Here is a 21,333-nt window from a genome sequence, read left to right as displayed (position 1 = left end):
GGAAACTCTACTCTTGAATTTCTACCTACGTATATTGTCAGAATTATGTCACTTGGCCGTCACTAGCTATAAGAAGTGAAGAAATTGAGAATTTTACCTTTCCAGGTTTTAGAGTAGAGGGAATCAGAGAATAAGGTGGCTGCGAATCACTTTTTAAGTGCTCCAGTCCACTAATCCCGCCACAGGCCCATGAAGATTCACATGGAGCAACGTCGTATTTTTGAGATAACTATGATCTTTCATGTTTTATTATGCCAATTAAATATTGCTTTAAGTTGCTTATAACTTAGTTATATGTAAATCAGAAGATACCAAGCATTTTTGTGTTAATTCAATGGATTTAGAAAAAGAAGAGAAATAGTAATTATTGCAAATGTATTTCAGTCACTTGAAAATTTGATGCAACATTCAGAGGATAACCCGAATCAGATTCGCATATTGGCACAGACCCTAACAGATGGCGGAGTCATGGATGAACTGATCAATGAGGAACTTGAGACGTTTAATTCTCGTTGGAGAGAACTACATGAAGAGGTATGATGATAAGAGTGGAAAATCTCTTTAAAATGGTTTGCATAAATGTCGAGCAAATACTTTTAGGCCTCTCAGATAAAATGAGGACTACTTTACATATTAGCTCAGCTTCTAGGTTTTAGAAACAGTCATGTACTAGACATGGCTGAAATATTTACCTGTGTGTTATATCATTTTATCGTATAAAAACATGATAAAGTACGGGTTTTAACAGGAAAGTGAGACAAACCAAATATAGTAACATTCTCAAGCCCCCAGATGATTAAATAGTTAAGATCTGATTTTGAACACTAGATTATCTGACCACAGAGATTTTTTCCCTACCCAAAATTAACCAATATGTATAGGTATGCTCATATCTCTCTCCCTCTTTCTCTCTCCTCGGTTTGTCCTCTCTCTCTCTTTCTGTACACACACACAGACACACACACACACAAACTCTCTCTCTCACATTTGTTACGGTCATATATAATCTCTTAATAATACATGTGAGTCTTTTAACACCCTGGATATTGTTTATTCTTCTGAAATAATGGAAGAGAGTTTTAATTTATATGCAACAGGGGGATTTTCATACTTAAAAATTCATACCATGTTATGAATTTTCAAATCAAGATTAAAAGAAAATAACGTATTTCTCCCAATCAAACAATGTTTTGTATATATTCTTCTAAGTCAAGGATGGATTATTTGTCAAAACGGGAAAATAACTCATAATGAAGCTCATTTTCATACCCATTTACTAAGAGCATCTACAACACATGAAACACTGTTTTAAGGCTTGGTAATAACTAAGAAAAAGTTCCTATCCTTTGTTACCTATAGACATTGATTAGTTAAACAAAAATTCATTGACTTCTTAATGTGTTCAGGACATAAAAACAAATAATAATCTTTATAAGATGCAAAAAGTTGTGTTAAAAGTTATCACAGAGGAGTAGAGAAGACAGAAAAAGGGCACATGCCTGTGAGGGTCAGCATAGCCAGGTGTTTGGGGTAGCTTTCTTAGAGAAGCTTAGTTGTGGGCACATTTTACAATTAGAGTGGGAGATAGCCAAGTGAGCAAGTGTAGGAGGGCAATTCCAGGCAGGTGGACACCAATGCATGCAAAGAATTGGAAGTATGATGGTGGTTATATGTGTGAATCTGCAAACCATTTGGTTTTGCTTTAGCGTAAAGTGCAAATGAAGGAGCGGCTGAAGATGAGCCTGAACAAGGAGGCATGAGCAGGATTGCTGGGTGAGAGCTATGGTTCACAAACAACTTGGTCTATAACCTTGCACTCAGGGACCCGCTGAAGGGTTTAAAATGTAAGGGTGAAGGAGAAGAGAGGTACCACCATCAGATTACATTTCCTCTGAGGTGACTGTGGAGAGTGGGTGGTCTGAGAGAGAGGGAGATTGCAGGCAGTGAGACCAAGTAAGAAGTGATGTTTTTCACTTGGTTGAAGGCAAGGGCGGTGGTGAGAGGTACAGAGAAAATGACAAATTGAGGAGAGATCTGGGTTTCTGACTTAGGTAACTGAGCATCTGTTATTTTTCATAAACAAAATTGAGAAAGTACCAAAAAAGAGCAAGTTTGGAGGTGAAAGATCACATGCCACTTTCTACTCCCATTGAGCCTGAGGTGCCTGCTTAAGTTTGATACCAACCAAATGCAATCCCTGGGTCAAGGACTTAGGTGCCCGTAGTTAACCTGGGAGATGATGCAAGAGTGCAAAGTTGGAAGGTTGGTAAAGGGTGCTTTTGTCAGTGAGTTTCCACTGTGAGTGACTAGGCTCAATCCCACTGGAAGCCTTAAGGAAATCATGTAGAACATCAGTTTTATAGAGCACGCATAGAATTGTCCCCTGAGCTAATGGAAGCTGAAGTGCTTATCCACCAATTGTCCTCCCTTTTTATTTGAGGAGTGCCCTTGAGTGCATAAAATCCCAATACTTCCAGGCTGCTAAGGACAGTAATATCGAGAAATATGGGTACTTAAGATGGGAATTAGCAGTGTATGCCCAAACTGGCCACCATAGCTTCAGGTGAACTCAGAGGTTATGAGGTTAAGAGATTATGTGGCAGGGCACCAAGGAGGGTCCGCCACAGTACTTAGGGAGTATCCAGGCAAGGATATTCTATAATCCAGTAACAGATATCAGCCCTGAAGTTAAAGACTCTGATCCAAGCTAGTTATACAGATGTGGGATTTACCAGGCCACATGCTAGGTGAAACTGTCGAGTTCAAGAAATCACCCCAGGTAGGCTGAAAGAAAAGAATCATGGACAGAATTTAAGGGTTATACTCGAAATCAAGTTTTAGGCAAAGGAGACAGTGTCTACAAAGGAGATGAGAAGAAATGGTCAAGGAGGTAAGAGAAGACGCAAGTTAAAACCAGGGTGCTTAGGAGATTTATAAAGAAGTCGTGAGAAAATGTCAAATACAATAGAGAGGGCTGGTGAGAGGAAGACAGAATTTGGCAAAAAGGACTTCACTTATCACCTTTCCTAGAGCAGTTTTGATGGAGTTTCCCTGGGGATAGAGACTCTGGTGACAGTGTGTTATAGAAGCCATTAGAGAGGAGGAAGAGGGGAAAGCAAGTGTACACTCTCTGTGGGGAGTTTGACTGTGAAGGGAAAGAAAGGTCCTAAGCGGGGATGGTAGCTGGGGATATGCAGGAAACCTTTTGTGATTTAAGTGGGCGAGAAGTTTGATCATGTTTTAGATTGGAAAGAAAGAAGTCCTGAGTAGCAAAGCCTCCTCTCTCACTGATCCTAAAGAGAAGTAGGTGACAGTGGGGCAGGTCATTGTGAAAGTGCCAGCAGTGAGCCTCCAGCAGTCCTTAATCCTGCCACTGTCTTTGTTGAGTAGTTTAGTCATATTTTCTCCATATCAATATAAAGGACTTAGAATTGGTGAAGGGGATTCCAAACAGCCCCTTGGCCTTTCACCCTTGTCGCCCTGTTATTGGACCTGAGTAGAAGCAGATACTCCTAGCTGGCAACTAATTCAAAGGTTGTTTAAATTTGGATTTTGATATGGATTTGGAATGTGCTTTTATTTACATTTGAATGTGAGTGTCAGATTCCAACTTGTAGTTCAAGCAAAAAATGAAAAGGCACATTGTAAAACTGACCTTTACTAAGCTGTGAAAAGGCCCAAATTTTAATCTTTAACGTTCAGAGTCTATTCTGATCGCTATAGATCACTCTCTAACCTGATTTGGGTATCAACCTCATTTATGTAATATTCATGCAAACTTTCAGTAAGACAAAAAATACTTATGTCTTTATATTTCAGAAGTCTTTGGTATGGAACTTGGCATTTCCTGCAAATAAGTAATAATTCAACTCAACAACAAACCTTGATTGAACACCTACTCTGCTATATCCAAACTGAGTTGTTAAAGCATTGAATATTGAATCAGAAATACTTGGATTGGAATAGCCCCTTGTATTAGTCAGGGTCAGACAGATCACAGAAACTACACAGTAACTTAAATACGGAACGTTTAATACAAATAAATATTAACTATTTACTTGGAATTAATTTTTAAGAGAGAATAGAAGAAATTCAAAAAATACCCTAGGACTGAGGGCTGGTACCCAAGGAAGGAACTGACTTGGAAAGGAAGGAGCTCTACCCGAGGCTGGAATTCAAATCTGTTTGGAAAGAGTGTGTCTCCAGGCCATGAAATGGCAAAGAATTTCTCTGGGTTGACCCCACCCAGAGCTGGTACATCGTCAGTGGGCTGAAGCTTGTATGAAGGGAATCTTGGAGTGAGGTAGAATTCACAAAATTCATAGGGAAGTAACCTGTGGGGGATGCTATTGAATTTGCTGGGAAACTGAATGGGATGCCCATTGGGCTTGCTGGGGAGCTATCTGTAATTGATGCTGCTGAACTTAGGGAAACCAGCTTGGGCTCCAGGAAGCTGCCCGTGGATTTGCCACGCATGCTGAACTTGTCACTGGAGGACCCACAGAACTTGTCAGAAGACACCTGTAGAGGGGGCTGCTGAAATTTATGGGAGAGGGAATGGGGAACAGAGGAGGTGAGCTCCACTGGGTATCCCACAGGCCAACCCAGAGCCACAGGAGCAAGAAAGTAAACACACACTGGAACACGAGAAATCTTGACCTCCCCCAATGTCACTCCGGCGCCCTCTACTGATAAAGTTTGGCTTCAAGTCAGCTGGCAAAGAAATATTCCAATATCACAAACAGATCAATGTTGAAAGGCAATAAGTTGACAACTGGTATATCCCTCCACAACTCATTGTCTATGTGACCTTGAGTAATATTTTCAAGCTTCCATTTCTCGTCTGTGATAACAGATCCTGTTTCATAGGGTTCTCCTGAGCAAAATATAAAATACTACATGGAAAGTGCTTACAATAGTGCTAGCAACATAGTGCATATTCAATGAATGATTGGAATTTTTATTTTTACTAGGTTGATGCTATAATACCTACCCTCAAAGCAATGTGTGTTGTGTGTGTGTGTGTGTGTCTGTGTGTATCACACCAAGGACAGGGATAGACAAATACATATGTTCCAATACGAAAAACAATGAAATCTACTGACCATTATTTAGATAAAATGCAGAAGACTGACAAAAGGACTTTTTTTTTATCATCCCCTAAGTCTTAAAATTGTAAGTTCTCCATTTCTACCTCAATAGTCAATTAAGCAGAATGCTATAGTAACAATAAATAAATCTGAAACTGCTATCAGTCCTGGCTATGCTTATATAAAATATCTAGCCAATAATAACCTGAGAGTAATTTAGCAATGAGAATAAAGCATATTTGGTGCTTTAGAGCTTTGATGAAAACCACATCATGTTAGAGGTAATATCCTTCTCAAATTCTGTTGTGCTAGTCTTTAATAAGCTGATGTGACTTTAAAGATATGATGTTGAGGTAAAATGATGGGTGGTAACAGGGTTTTCCCATTTCTCAGCATATAAGCTGAGTGCTTTGATCAATTCCAAACTGCTTAGTTAACAGAGAAACACCTAATAAATTGCTAGCTAAATCAATCGTTTGGATGTTCCCATTGAACATTTAGCTGAAAAGACTGGTGTTTGCTGCAATGTAGATGGAGCTTTGGGATAAATTACCTAGGGGGCTGGGGAAATAAAATGATGACAGTAACAGATTTGTAAATTGATTTCTTTTATTTTCCAAAAGAAATCCATGTTGTACATTAGATTGTTATAGTAAAAAATTCTGAATTTGTTTTAAGCCATAATTTTCTTGATTTTTTTTGGTGGCTAAAGAAAAATAGTTTTTCCATTAGTAAACAAAGTGACCATTCACTTGAAGATGAGCCTTAGCCCATTTTCTTCTCAATTAAATGCCTATGTCAGAAGTTTGTGGGGCTTTTTTTTTTTATTGCCTACCTAATGTTTCTTATAGCTGCAATTATGCAGATCAAAGGTAACATTCAATTGCCTGTTAAATCAATCAAACAGCCAGAGTTTTTATTGCCTATGAATATTTAAAAGAGATATGCTAGATCCCATTCCTAATTCCAGAGTGTGAGTTTGCATTCAGATAAGTAATAAATTATTTCCATTCCTTGAAAAGGCATCTTTCACTCTTCATAATCATGTGGCACTATATTTTCTACTCACAGTAATGATTCGAAAGATGGTTAGCAAACCAGGGAACAGCTCCAAAAATCATACCAAATCATCTCATCTTTACAACTTATTACAGAGGAACAAAGCTACAGAAGATGTTTTAGCAATACAGCAAAATGCGTAATAATAGCAATGATAGTATAATGGTTACAAAGCCCAGGCACTACTCTAAGTGTCTGGCATACGTTTTCTCATTTGTTCTCAAAATAGCCTCATGGTATAAGGTCTTTTATGTGACCGTTTTATAGAAATGGAAAGGGTATCAAAGGCCGTGAAGCTAGTAAGTGGCTTGGACCCAAGTCTCTTTGCACTTGGAGCCCAGGGACGTGGCAATTTAACCACACTACCACTCCAACCTCAGTGATCCTTTCCTTCTATTGAAAATAAAAGCTGCCTGGTAAGAAGTGAATATTGCAATTAAGTAGTTTCCCAATTTCTAAGGAAAGCTTACAGCTCGAAGTTAAAAGTATTAGTGATGACTAATTAAAAGAAAATATTTTAGAGTTTTAAATATTGAAATCACACATTTAGAAGTCCAAAGCCTTCACTGGTTCTCTTGATTAGTGATTGTTTCATTTCTCTTGTGTATTATTAATGCCCCCATTTCTGTCCCTCTTGAAGTCATCTGTAAGTTCTTTCACCTGGCGTTAAATAGCAGATGGAGTAGAAGAGGCAAAGCTAAATTGGTTAATTCTCCTTTAATAGTAACTTTCATGATAAACAGCTTGAGGGACTCATTAATTGTTCCAGGTAATAATGACTGAATTGTTCACTCAGTGTCACATCTGCCTTAATGTAGATAGACCAGAATAGACAATATTGATTTGAGGAAAACTATAAAGTAATCCAGGAAAATAAGTGATAGTATATTAGTCACTAAGTCAAAATTTTATTGGAAAGTCATTTGTCTAATAAAAGAATATGCTTTATGATTTTGTCAATATGTTTACTTCTTAGAAAATATCAATCTATAATAATATCAATAGTAATAGCTACTATTTATTGAGTGCATTTTTATGTCAATCCTTGTGCTAAGCAATTATTAAACTTAATCCCCATATTAGTTTTATGAGGTAGATTTGATAAGCTCACTTCACATATGTTGAGAAGAGGCTGGATTCCACTCCCAAGGATGAGGCAGACTAAGTATTCTAAAATGCCCTCTGCAAAACACCAAGATGCTGGGAAATGTCCAACAAATATACTTTTCAGTGTTTTACCTTTTGCAAGGAAATATAAGTAAACCTTTAAAGGCCGGGACAAAAAAATTGGATGAAACTGAAGCCATAGAAGTAATGAACTATGAGCACTGACCCTTGCATTGCCCTGGTGCTAAAAGCTAATCTTAGGAACCCATATTTTGAGCAAATTAAGCCATTTGATAGAACAGAAATCTGAGCCTCAGGCTAAAGCAAATGAAGACAGCTGAAGAGACATTCTACATAAAACTCAGGTTATATCTTCAGTAAAATGATGGACAGGGAATATTCTCTCTCTCTGCAAAGGATACCAATATAAAAGTATGTCTATCTCTTTTCCCACTCTAAGTGTAAAAGTAATAGTAAGAATAATTATAATCATCTCAAGTGAAAATGTATAACTGTAGGCCTGTTCTTGTAAGGATCTCTTATTTGAATGTATGTTACCAGTAAGGGGCAAGGAATCCCCAAGATAAGAGATTAAGTTAAAGTAGCTCCAGGTTGGTTGCACCTTAGCACTAATCAGAAGCAAATCCACATCCTTTAGAAAGCAAACTGCCTTTGTATTTTCACCGATGAAATTCAATGAAATTTGAGCTCTCAATAAAAAACCCCACAAGCACATGAAAACAAGCCATCGTGAGCGAAGTCATCACATACAACACAGAGCGAATTTAGACCACCTCTCCTACAATTTCAGATATTTGAATTGTCAGATGACTAGTATAAAATAAGTAAACTATTAAAGAAATAAATGATATTGAAAATTTAATAGTGAATAAAACACTAGAAATTGATGAGAAAGATTTGAAAAAGATCAAAATAAAACTACTAAAATTAAAATTATCACTTTAAAAGTTAAAAATAATGGGTATGTTTAATGTATATTAAACAGGTGAAGAAAACAATGAATTGAAAGCAGATTGAACAATAATATAGAGAATGTGGTACTAAAAACTAAGGAGGTAGAAAATATGAACAGAAAAGCAAAAGTTATTTGAAGTAGATTATGAATACCCAGCTTAAGTTTAATGAGAGATTCTGAAGAAGAGAATAAAGAAAATGGATATGGAGGAAAATGTGAAGGATATTGAAGAAAAATTTCCAGAGCCACTGACATAGTCCACTTAACCAGAAAGCACAATATGTAACAGGCAGAATAAACAAATAGAAATCCACTCTTAAAAATATCGTAGTGAAACTGCAGCATTCCAAAGACCAAGATAAATTTATATTAGCAACCAGAGAGGTGAGACAGATCATCTTTGAAGGAATGAAACTTAGACCTCATTAGACTTTAACTATATCAAATCAGAATAAAAAAGTGGAAAAACGTTTTCAAGATATTGAGAAAAAATTACCATCAGCCTAGAATTCTGAACTTAGCAAAATTACAAGGGCGAGTTAGACATTTTCAGAGAAATAGAAACTGAGATTTTACCTCAGCAGACCCTTTCTAAAAGAAAGAAATCCCAAAAGAAACTTTGAGATGGCCTGCTAAGAGACATGAGAGAGATGATTCTCTTAGCCATGTGAGGATACAGCAAGAAGGAGGCCATTTGCAAACTAGAAAGTGAGCCCTGTCCAGACACTGAATCTTCGGACACCTTGATCTTGGACTTCTCAGCCTCCAGAACTGTAAGAAATGTGTGCTGTTTAAGCCACCTTATCTATGGCATTTTGTTACAGCAGCCCAAGCTGATTAAGACAGGCTGATAAATAGAAGACTAGAAAACGTTTTTATCAAAATTTGACAAAAACGGTACAAGAAGGAAAATACCATGGCAGTCTCACTCAACATATAAGGAAAAATCCTAAGACAAATTTTGGCAAACTGGGTCCAGTTGTATATAAAACAATTGTTAAGCTTTATGCTCTCTTTTCTTTCTAGACCCACTCCTTTTAATATTTTATGCAGTGTCTTGGCTTTAACTATCCTTTACATGATAATGATTCTCAAAATATTATCTCTAACACAGACTTCTGCCCTAAACGTCAGACCTGTATAGCCATGCTCCTATTGTAGCTCTACTTGGATGTTTAATAGACAACTCAAGCTTAACATACTCCGATTCCAGTGCCTATCAAACTGGCCCAACACAATTTTCTCCATCCTTGTTCATGCCAACTCGTTCTTTAAATTTCTCAGGCCAGAAACCCTAAAGAAGTCTTGGGCTCTTCTCTTTCTTCACCAGTCTCTCCCCACCAGATCTGAAGGGTAGTCTCATTTAAATGTGGTCTGGCAGACAATAAGAGGTATATAAGCCACCAATATTTTTCTTTATGAACCAGGTTCTTTTAACTCCAGTCATACTCGGTCCACTTTTAGACCTCTTTATACTGGTGTGTCCTTAAGAGAAAAATATCAAATATCTTGGCGTCTGTCTATAAATAGGCCATCACCAAATATCAAAGAGAAGATATTAAACCTATGCTCCAGATGATTGCAGATGCCAAATATTTTAAAAAGTGCTGTCTCTTCATCTGTTTTATTGGTAAAGTATAAGTATAATTTTTAGCAAAAATATTAGGCCAATGAGAATAGATCTATGTATTAAATTACTGGTCAGATTACTCTTATGGACTAAGATTTGTGATACGTCTAATTTTAATGAGAAGTATATAAACAAAGTTAACTATATTTGAAGAGTAAAATGGCATGCACTACTGAATTTCCTCTAAAATGGTAGAGTTGGTGAATTTAGAATTTGCCAAGTTCTAATATTTAACTTCCCTCTTGGCATATAAAAATACTTAAAATAATTTTTACCTCTCTTCTTCCCGAGTTGTCCATATATAAAATACAGAGCCTAGTACTTACAAAAGTAGTCTCTACTAGCTGGATTTATTTGCTGAATTCCCATTCACTCCTTCACTCATTAATTATAATTGCCTTGTTTGGTTGCTGCAGGGGCAACTGTGAGATTAAACTGAGGTAAAAGAGGAAATGGGCAGTGATAAAGTAGAGGCAGTAAATGTAAATTATTCTTCAAGATGCTCAGTGACAAGAAATGGTAACTAAGTGATGGGATAGAGGTGGTAGTTAATACTATGGTGGTAATCATTTTGCAGTTTATAAATGTGTCAAATGAAGATGTTGTAAACCGTAAATTTACACAATCTTATGTGTCAATTACATCTCAATAAAGCTGGAAAAAATAATTTGCATGTCTTTGAAAATTATAAAAGTATTTGGTGATGAAAAAATAAGAAAGAAGGGCCAGTCACTTAAGTTGAGCAATAGGAAAGACTTAATTTTATACCTTACTGACTTTTAGGACAGTGCAGATTTAAGCATGTTTGTAGTTTGAGGGAAGATCCCATAGAGATACGTACTTCGTATGTAAGAGCAGGGCCTTACAGGAGAGAATATATGAGCAAAAATGGGAGGATGGACTTGGGAAATGGAAAGAGAGAATTGAGATAATAGGAAGATGAGATGAAGAGTAGTAAGGCTGAGAAAATTTACTCATGGAAGACTCCACACCTGAGAGGAGGCTGTATCATTTTTAGGTTGTGTAGGATTGGTGGCAGGAAGTGGGGATGGGAGCATAGAGAACTGGTGCCTTTGAGGAAATGAGAGTGGAAAGCCTTTGCAATAGGAGCTCTTCTGTTGTAAAGATCAATTTAAAATAAGTAGACGTGTTAGCAAATAATATTATAGACTCACTAGTAGTCAGTAAAATGATTTGCAATGGAAACAGTTATGTAAATTTATCTCACAGTTTCCTGCAAAATAATCGTTTTATTCACAACTATACATACTAGGAAACATGGATAATCAAAAGACACTTTTATTTCCATTTTCTTCATTTAGTATCTCCAGGATGTATTTGATTATACTCTGAAACAACTAAGAGACTGGTCTTTGGAGTCTTATCTTCCAATTATATTCATAGTTGGAAGTCATTCATTTGGTATTCATTTTTCCTCCACCAGTATGTCACTGTGTCCTGGTGCCTCTAATTTGAATTTCATGATTTTTTTAAAATTTACTCCTCTAACTTAGCTAATATAGTTTGGATTCTTATTTCAACATTATAGCCATTGGCCATTTTCCCTAAATTATTGTAATTAGGATCAACTACCTAATTTTTGGGGTCTAGTGCAAGAAGAAAATGCAGGCTCCTTGTTCGAAAATTAAGAATTTCAAGAGAGTGACAGCAGAGCATTAAACCAACCCTGGGCCCTTCTAAGCATGGAGTACTGCATCACTGCGCAGGGTGCATGCCCGTGATGTCAGCCCCAATTGTTATTTTATATGTTTGGTTAATTTTACACCTACATTGCTTTTGAAATTGTTCAGGCATTACAGAACTTAGACTCATTTTTACAGAACATCATTGTTTAAAAGTATTTCACGAGTGTTGATCAACCAACGATAAATGTTTTAATATTTTGAAAGGTGGAATTTTTGTCTAATTCTTAGAGTGTTAATAATGGATATGGCTTCTGGGATTAAGTTTTTCCTTATTTTGAATTTGGTGCTTTCTTTCCTTATGATGAAAGAAAGGATATTGGGTATCTTGAATTTTGAATTCCCTAGGTTGGATGCCCTGTGATAAAACTATTACCTCTGTAAAAAATGTACCGCAAGCACACTGTTATGCCAAATATCTGTGTTCAAGGTGACTTTATTTTTGAGCTGAGTGTTAGACTATGCAACTTGCTCTCATAATAATTTTAATTGAATAATTGGGAAAGAGTGATTAGATTTTGAGGGGAAAAGGTCACCTGTGTAATATTTACACACAGATGATAAACCCAATAGCCCAGCAGTCTTTAATGTAAGAAAAACAGATGAGACGTTGTATGCTTTTTATTTTTTAAATTAGAACATAGTTCTTCTTCTCTATTTGCTGTATCTTCTTTTGTTATCTGAGAAAGTTATCTTTCTTTTCCTACCATCCATTATGGAAGTTACCTTGATTCTTGTTTTTAACATGCATCTTGTATTTTGAGTTTAATTACCCTCCATTTTATAGATACAGGAACTGAAATATTATGTAAACTACACAAGAAAAGTCAATGGTAGATGTTTCATTCTTATTTTAATCACCATGAATCATGGAGATTTATTTTTTTAATTTTGTGAGTAGTAATTCCATCATTATCTTTAGTTTATCCTACTTCAATAAATAGTGTTTCCTGAGCTATTTGCATTGACATTCCTGAAATATTTTATAAAGTAGTAGTTGCAATTTTCTTCTGTATTTGTATACCAAATATATTAGCTTTTTTGGTCCAGACACAAAGGAACACACCAACACATATACACACATGTATGTTTGTGTATATATTTCTATATTCTATTTTAATACCTAGTTAATATTTAAGTATTACATATTAACTCTAGACAAATTGTTTTTGCTTTGGGAGAACATTAAAATATTTATGAATGAATGTGAGTATATCCATTTAGGGGTAACTTGTCTCTAAATTTCTTATAATTTGGTAATTGAACTCCTTCTAAAGTTGGAATAGCAGAAGAGAGAGTTAATATATAAATGAAAAAATCTGGTATTAAGACCTAAAATAACCGCAGTAATTAAATCAGTAGTATAGAATTTGGGGGTAGAAGTTTTTCTTTTAATTTTATTATCTATGTACATTATCATAAGAATCCCTTGGGCTTTTCTCTTTATTTTAATGAAACTTGTCTATAACTTTTATTTATGTCCACCATAATTTACAACTAATATTTAATTCCTCTAACATAAAATACTATTCTCAAGGTAAATGTTCGTCTGTCTCATCCATCTTACTTTACCACTCTGGGCTCTTTTTAAATTGCTTTTCTTTTCAAGCCACATCATAGATTCTTGGGGTTGAATGATCTAAACTGTTCTTTAATACTCAGGCAAATCTGCACTGAAATTACTTATCCATTTTTTTAAAAAAAGAAAGAAATGGGAGAAAGAGCATTCAAGAACATCTCTTTGTGATGTACTCTAGTATCTCAGAGCAATCCATGTATGGAATGAGGACTAAAAGATATTTTCCAAGTTCATCAAGCTGTTTTTTAAATCATAGAATATGCATATTCATTAGGAACTTTCCATTAAAAGTATCAAAGAAAATTGGAGAATTGCTTTACTGCTTCTGCTTTACCAAGTTTCATAGTGTTTTCTGATCTGCATTGAGAAGTGACCAATTTAATAGTACTCTGCCCTTCCCTCTTTTTTTGTTGTGAGCCCAACTAATTGCATTTCTGTGTTATTATTTAATTCTTATTTGAGGCATCTTTTCTTTCAAATTTCCCTCTTGATAATTCTTTTCAAATCTGGCGAGTCATCAAAATCACACAGATGGAATGGTACAGAAGCTTTAGTCTATACATATTCCCTTCCAACTCCCTTTGTATTTCTAATTTAGTAGAATTTGATTGAGTCTGAGAACTGTGTTTTGAAAGGTTTCTCTAGATTCTGATGATTGCTCAGGTTTGGGAACCCTGGCCTTGCCCTTTACCTGAGCGAACTGTTTAAGGCAGTCCGACTTGCTAATGCGCCCTATGTCTCAGATTCATTCCCAGTGTGACCCATCAACTTTTTCATGTCTATCTACTGCTCATTAGAGCTGAGTGATCTCTTTGTTCAAGAGATGAGGCTCATTTTCAATTCCTGAACAATTAAACAAGGTAGGGGGAAAAGTGGTCCTCCTTCAAGACCACGGTTCCCTGCGAGAGTAGAATGGCCACTTTCTGGGAAGCCACAGCGAATTCTTGATGGCACAGAAAGTGCATCATTATGTTCCCCAATGTGCTGCCTCTCTCCCTCTCGGACCATAATCTAGGTGGAAGAGGCATTCTCTGAGGCACTAGTTTGAAAGACACTAAGCAGTCCTGCATGGCCATAGGAAACATTGTCCCCAACTTAATCTTCAGCTCTATCTGACTTATGACAAGTGCAACAACCTTACAAGTGAAGGCCCACCACCTGAGACGTGGTTGCTCCTCTCCCACTCCAAACAACTCCAGCACAGTGGGTTTCAACCACAGATGATGAGAAGATGCCAGTGTGGGGAGGAGAGAGGAGGCTGGGAAACAGTTTGTCTATTTCAGGCAGCTTAATATTTCACAAGAGCCTTCAGTGACAAATGATTCTGGTGTCTAACAAGGAATTGAGTGTAGTGCACCAATTTGCCAGTGTTTATCTGTTCCCCATGCTCACATCAACACATATGAGTCTTCTTTCTGGAATTCCAGCCTATTGCTCAAGAACTGCACAGCATATTTGGCATGAAAAAGGAAAAGCAGCTGTTCCCTACATCCTGCTCCTGCTGTTCAAGGTACACATCCCAGCCAAATGAATCATATCAGAGCCAAAGACCCTGCAGGATTTCCTTCCTACAAATTTGCAGTCTTGTCTATTTTATCTACTTGGAGAACAAAAGATTTGAAAGCCTTGTAATATCCTTAGGACAAAATAGTGCAGCTGTTTGCTGAGCTGGACCTGAGGAATTACTCAGTGTACTGTGGATGAGTAGGGTGACAGGAAGCCGTAAACACACTCTATCTTGCACTTCAACTTCTTCAGAACCATGGGGATTATCTGGAGTATTTGCAATACATAAATATCATTAATCTTCATGCATATGGAAAGGATGGAAAAGGATCAGCTATTCCAGACATTCCAGGAAAGAGGGATATTTTTCCACTTTCTCAGGTACCTCTTCTAGTTGACACCAATCTGACTGTAGGTTAACCCCACTGAGGATTGACTACAGAGGCCAACAGAGTCTAGAGCATTTTATTTCAAGGGAACCTGAATGCTGGCCTCAGACCATTATGGGCCTACATCACAGCAAAAGGAATCCAGCAGAGGTCTCTAATGTACATCAGAAAAGCACCGTTTTGGGTTATCGAAGTTATATTTGAGACTACCTAACTGAAAGTTAGACTGAAAACTATTTTATTCATAGCCAACACTAGTGGCCATCTTGAGCTTTTTTGTAAAAGGGACTGTGATGCAGGGCCGGCCCGATGGCGCAGCAGTTAAGTTCACATGTTCCACTTTGGCAGCTCGGGGTTCACCAATTCGGATCCTCGGTGTGGACATGGCACTGCTTGGCACGCCATGCTATGGTAGGTGTCCCACATATAAAGTAGAGGAAGATGGGCACGGATGTTAGCTCAGGGCCGGTCTTCCTCAGCAAAAAGAGGAGGATTGGCAGCAAATGTTATCTCAGGGCTAATCTTCCTCAAAAAAAAAAAAAAGGGACTGTGACGCAAATGCTTCCCACACATCATGTAAAGTCAAGGAGACCAGAAACAGTGTCTAGTCTTTATCCTGAGTGTCTGAATTTCTGAGAGGAGAGATTGACTAACACTAAGAGGTCTTCCACTTCCACTCTGCCATCTGTGTCACAGTACTGTGTTGGCTGGAAATCACTGCCCTTATCTAAGGAGTACCACGTGGCTAGTTCATTCACATAACAATGACAAGTTGATACAACTACCAGTCTATCTGTGATTGGTCTCAGTAGGCTCTCCCTCACTAGGAATCTTCTCCACTTGGGTAATTACCTGCACACCTTAGCTTGGAAGCACCAGCGACAGTTTTCTGATTGTGACGCCTTGCCTTTCCCCTACCTATACTTGCATTAGGGGACAGTCATTGCATTTGTGGCTTCCTGGAACAACAACAGAAGCAATCGCCAGAAATCAACTAAGTTTCTCGGTGGCTACATTCCTACTTTTGTGTCTGACCTCCACTCATTGCTTCATTCTACAGCTTGATTTTACCGATTTTATTTTTACTCTTAGATAGACTATATATGTTACTTAAACATGTGGTCTCAATCCTGACCCAGCTTATCACTAGACTCTGATTCTTTCTCACTATTGTGTATCAGGAGAAATTTTCTGTGATATTTTAATTATTTTTACAATATCAGTAAATTATTAATTGCCCAAAGTTTAGACTTTCATATTATAGGCACATGTGTAATCAGAGAGCTCCTCACCATTGGGCCAGAGAAGCTTTACTGACCAGGGGGCATCTGAAGTTACCTCAAGAAGGCTGGGGTAAGATGAACTCTGTAGATTCCTTCTAGGTTTACTGCATTATACTTCTACCACTCTCTTTTTGAAGCTGAAATAATGCGTCAGTTTGCTTCTGTCAGGGCAGAAGACCAATTTTATTTTCCTACCCATGAAGATGAATGGATGCAGCAAGAATCCAGAAATGTCTTTGATATATTACTGTACAGCTCATTGACCATTCTATCAATGCTTTACTTGAAAGCAATGGCTATCTGATGTCAAGTTCCATTGATAAAGTGATTCCCAAACATTACTTTCAAGTATGCTTCCCTCAGAGGTCACAAAAGAACTTCAGTGACCTGCAAAGACCTAAAACAGATGAAGTCCCAGCTAACCATGACACCAATGGTTTAAACATTTATATTTTCCTATAAAGGAAATTATAGAGAGCTACTTGCACTTGGTTTTGGGGTTTTTCTGCCCAGTGGGTTTAAACCAAATGACAGTAACAAAAATAAATCTAGATGGCCCTTGTAAATAATGTAACATTCATTCTTTTATATTTAAAGAGTATTTATATAAACACATGTGCACATCTATGTAATTATTTATAGCCTACCTCCATATCAAGTACATTAACAGTCTCAGAGGGGGGTTCAAGATGGAGGTGTAGGAAGATCCTGAACTCACCTCCTCCCATGACACAACAAATCTACAACTACGTTTGGAATAATTCTGACAGAGACTTAAAAATTGGAAGAACATAGCCTGCACAACAATTGAGAGAGATCTCAAAGATACAAAACTTTTCCCTGAGGAGTGAGGGATTTGAGCTCCCTATCAGGCACCCCCAACCCTTACATCCTACACAGGAGAGTCAGCCCTCAAAACAACAGCCTTTGAAAATCAATGGTAGTTATGTCTAGGAAAATTATAAAACTATAGGGAGGGGAAAATCCACACTTAAAGGGCTGGCCCTTAGACTCACTTGACCCAGAAATCAGAAAAACGCAGTTTGGAAGCACATATGCTATAGGTGAAGGAAACCATTTACTAACTTTGTCAGCTGCTAAAAGGCAGGGATCACCTGGGACTCTTCCTGGAGACAGAGGCACTGGCCTGGGAGGAACCTTTTTTATGATCTCAGTCTACCTTGTTAATAATGGGGCTGGTATGTGCCATTTTGGAATTCTCCCTCTAATATGCTGGAGATAGTGGGTGTGCCCCGCTGAAAACCCCACCCACCAAAGTGCCACAGCAGATGCACATATGCCTCACAGACTGGCAAGAAGTCAGCCCCACCCACCAATGCACTGTAGCACTCGCAGAGGGCCTAGCAGCCAGGTGGGGGCCAGCTCCACCCACAAACCAGATGCAGCAGTCACCCACGTGCTTGCAGATTGGCAGGAGGCCAGCCCCACCCACCAATGTGTCACAGCAGTCACAAACTAGCTCTGCAGCTGGAGGGCTCCCACAGCCTGATAGAGGACACCCCTTGAGCGTCTTACTCAGATGGTTAGGGAAGACTGTGTTTCTGGGCCCAGAGAGAAATCTCCTACATAAGGCCACTCTTTCAAGACAGAGAGAGGTAGATCAATCAGCTAATACAGAGAGACCAACACAGAAAGCTAGGCAAAATGAGAAGAGAGAGGGGAATATATTCCAGATGAAAGAACAAGACAAACATCAGAAAAAAACTAAACAAAATGGAGATCTAAGCAAAATGGAGATAATCTACCTGATAAAGAGTTCAAAGTAACGGTCATAAAAATGCTCACCAAACTTGGGAGAAGAATATATGAATACACTGAGACCTTCAACAAAGAGAAAATATAAGAAAGTATCAATCAGAGATGAAGACTACAATAAATGACATTAAAAATACACTAGATGGAATCAACAGCAGACTAGACAGTATGAAAGAACCAGTGACTGACCTTGAAGAAAGGGTAGTGGAAATCACCTGACCAGAACAGCAAGAAAAAAAGAATTAAGAAAAATGAGGATAGTTTAAGGAGCCTCTGGGGCAACATCAAGCATACTAACATTCGGATTATAGGCAGGGTGTGAGGGTGAGGGGGCAGGGCGGTCCCAGAAGGAAAAGAGAGAGAGAAAGGGGCAGAGAATTTATTTGAAGAAATAATGGCTGAAAACTTCCCTAACCTGGGGAAGGAAACAGACATCCAGGTCCAAGAAGCACAGAGAGTCTCAAATAAGATGAACTCAAAGAGATCCACACCAAGACACTATAATTAAAATGTCAAAAGTTAAAGAGTTTTAAAAGCAGTAAAAGAAAAACAACTAGTTCTGTACAAGGGAACACCCATTAGACTACAAGCAGATTTTTTTTAGCAGAAACCTTACAGGCTAGAAAGGAGGGGCATGATTTATTCAAAGTGCTGAAAGGAAAAAAGAAAACTTACAGCCAAGAATACTTTGCTCTGCAAGGCTATTATTCAGAAATGAAGGGCAGAGAAATAGTTCCCCAGGTAAGCAAAAACTAAAGGAGTTCTTCACCACTAAACCAGCCTTACAAGAAATGTTCGAAACTTCTTTAAGTGGAAAAGAAAAGGCCATAACTTGCAATAAGAAAATAGATGAAAGAGAAAATCTCATACCAGACAAATGTATGGTAAAGGTCGTGGATCAACCACTTATAAAGCCAGTATGAATGTTAAAAAAGAAAAGTAGTAACATCAACTATAACTACAATAATTAGTTAAGGGATACATAAAATAAAATGATGTAAAATATGATGTCAAAAACATAAAATGGAGAGTCAGTAAAAATGTAGAGCTTTTAGAATGCATTTGAACTTAAGCGACCATCAACTTAAAACAGACTGCTATATATACAGGTTGTTGTATACGAACATCGTGGTAACCACAAACCAAAGATATGCAATAGATACGCAAAAACTAAAGAGAAAGGAATCCAAGCACAACACTAAAGAAAGTCATCAAACCTCAAGGGAAGAGAGGGTGAAATAGATGAAGGGGATTAAGAGGTACAAACTTACAGTTATAAAATAAACCATGGGGATATAATATACATCATAGAGGATATAGTCAATCATATTGTAACAACTTTCTAGGGGGACAGATGGTAACTAGACTTGTTGTGATTATCATTTCAAAATGTTTATAAATATTGAATCACTATGTTGTGCACCTAAAACTAACATAATACATTAACAAATATGCCACAAAAGCCAGTTGTGCTCCCCACAAAAGTTACATTTAAAGTGGCTTAAAACAGCACGGTTTAACTCTTTGGTCTTTCTCATTCAAGGAACTCTGTGTGGGATCTCATTTCTGGATGAAAAAGTAGGACAGACTGATTTGAAAACAAACAATAGCAACAAAGTGAAGCTTTTGATGGTTGCTGAGACTGAACAGTTGAAAGTTGTCTTTCCTGCTGTAAATTATCTTCCTCCTCTGCTTTTCTTTTAATCTCCATTTAATTCCCTTTGTAAACTACTGGCTTGATTCTTCTTGAAAAGCATTTTCTTAGCCTGCTAAAAGTATGCCTAACTATCTAGGAACGTTATATGCAACTTTGTGAGAATCTATTACTTACCTTCCACATACAAAATCATGAAAAATGAAATATTTCTCTCTCATCAACCCCAAAGAGGTCTGAGTCTATAGTGAGGCCCAGGTGTTCAAATCTCAGCTTCTTTGAGGATGTCCCGCCAATTCTAAACAACTAAACGTTGGGAGGATCTGTTTCTGAGACAAGTAGAATGTCCCTACTGGTCCATAAGTAATTCCTGACATTTTCATGGCATGCCTCCTTAAAGACTTTCAAGTTATGCTTCAGAAATTTTAATTGGTTGTTCACTGAGATTATCTATCAGTAGGTAAAGCATTGCATTTGATAGCAGCAGTAGTCCACACATGGAATGTTGGTAAATGGATATAAAACATGTGCAATTTGTAGGCTGTTGTATAAGACAAAGGCATCAATGTATCTTTGTAAGCTTTCTAAAGATACCATACTGCCATAATTGTCAGTGTTTCAAAGATATTTCCTAGTTCCTACATTATCTGTTTCTTCATGCCTCCCATAAACCCTTTTTTGTCTTTCCCTGGATCACATTCTAGCCATTCCTCATATCCATCTTTTTCCTTTGCCTCTGCTTCAGTTTATCAAGTGCTGAATTCATGGACTGTGTCAGTAGTTTGCTGCATGGTTTGAACCAGATAGGACACAAACACGAGATAGTTTTGCTTCAGGCAGATGGTTGATTCATCTCTCTTACTGGTATCCTGAATAGATCCCATTGCTTTCTTGTCTGTGGTATTGAAAAGTTAAATCCAGTTTAGTTCAGCTTAAAATTTCAACCCCATGTTTAGTTTAATGTTGTTCTCCTGTTTCCAGCGCAAGCTTAAACCACAGCCTAGGTGACCTGCACTGGAAGGGAAGAGTGATCGTTTCCTTCATACACCTCCACTGCCTTTGCTTACCACATCTGGGTCACATTACTCCCATTGGCCTTAGAAGTAGCAATGAAGGAAAGTGGGCAAATGTCTCCTATTAACTAGCATTTTTTACGGAGTTTGTGTCTTTTATGTAACAAAGACACAAACATTAGCTTTATTTGGGATGTAAGTGTGGGCTCTTTAAGAGGACTTATAGAAGCTCTTCTGTCTTCCCATGTCTTTAACAAGAAAAACATGCTCTGTAAAGATATCTGCAAGCCTCTTCATCCCAGAGTACTCTTGCTCCACAGGCAGCGTTCCTGCTCGACAGCTCAAACACGGCTGCCTTCTTCAGTGTCCACTTGACCTATGGAAACATTTTTGCCACACCAAGCATTGGGAAGTACGGGCTTCCCCCTCTCTTTATTATGCCATCATTTCCAATTCTGGTTTTTTTTTCACGCCTAGATAGGCATAGAAAGCAAATAAAGCATTCAGCTGCATAAGCAGAGTCCAAGTTGATAATTAGGTATGATCCCCATCTACATTGGACTCAGAC

General features: G+C 37.7%; 1 protein-coding gene across 8 annotated transcripts in view; it reads left to right on the top strand.

The window, feature by feature from the left end:
* Nucleotides 1-21,333, top strand: part of DMD (dystrophin) — a 2,264,041-nt gene that overhangs the window by 1,041,565 nt on the left and 1,201,143 nt on the right. For all 8 annotated transcript variants that reach the window (XM_070604303.1, XM_070604310.1, XM_070604305.1 and 5 more), the window contains one exon: nt 385-534. In XM_070604303.1, the coding sequence (XP_070460404.1) occupies nt 385-534 (150 nt within the window). The remainder of the gene's footprint in view (nt 1-384; nt 535-21,333) is intronic.

Source organism: Equus przewalskii, chromosome X (assembly GCF_037783145.1).
Source record: "Equus przewalskii isolate Varuska chromosome X, EquPr2, whole genome shotgun sequence".
NCBI classification, from domain to species: Eukaryota; Metazoa; Chordata; class Mammalia; order Perissodactyla; family Equidae; genus Equus; species Equus przewalskii.
The sequence above is the reverse complement of the archived record's forward strand: the minus strand, read 5'-3'. Positions and strand labels throughout refer to the sequence as shown.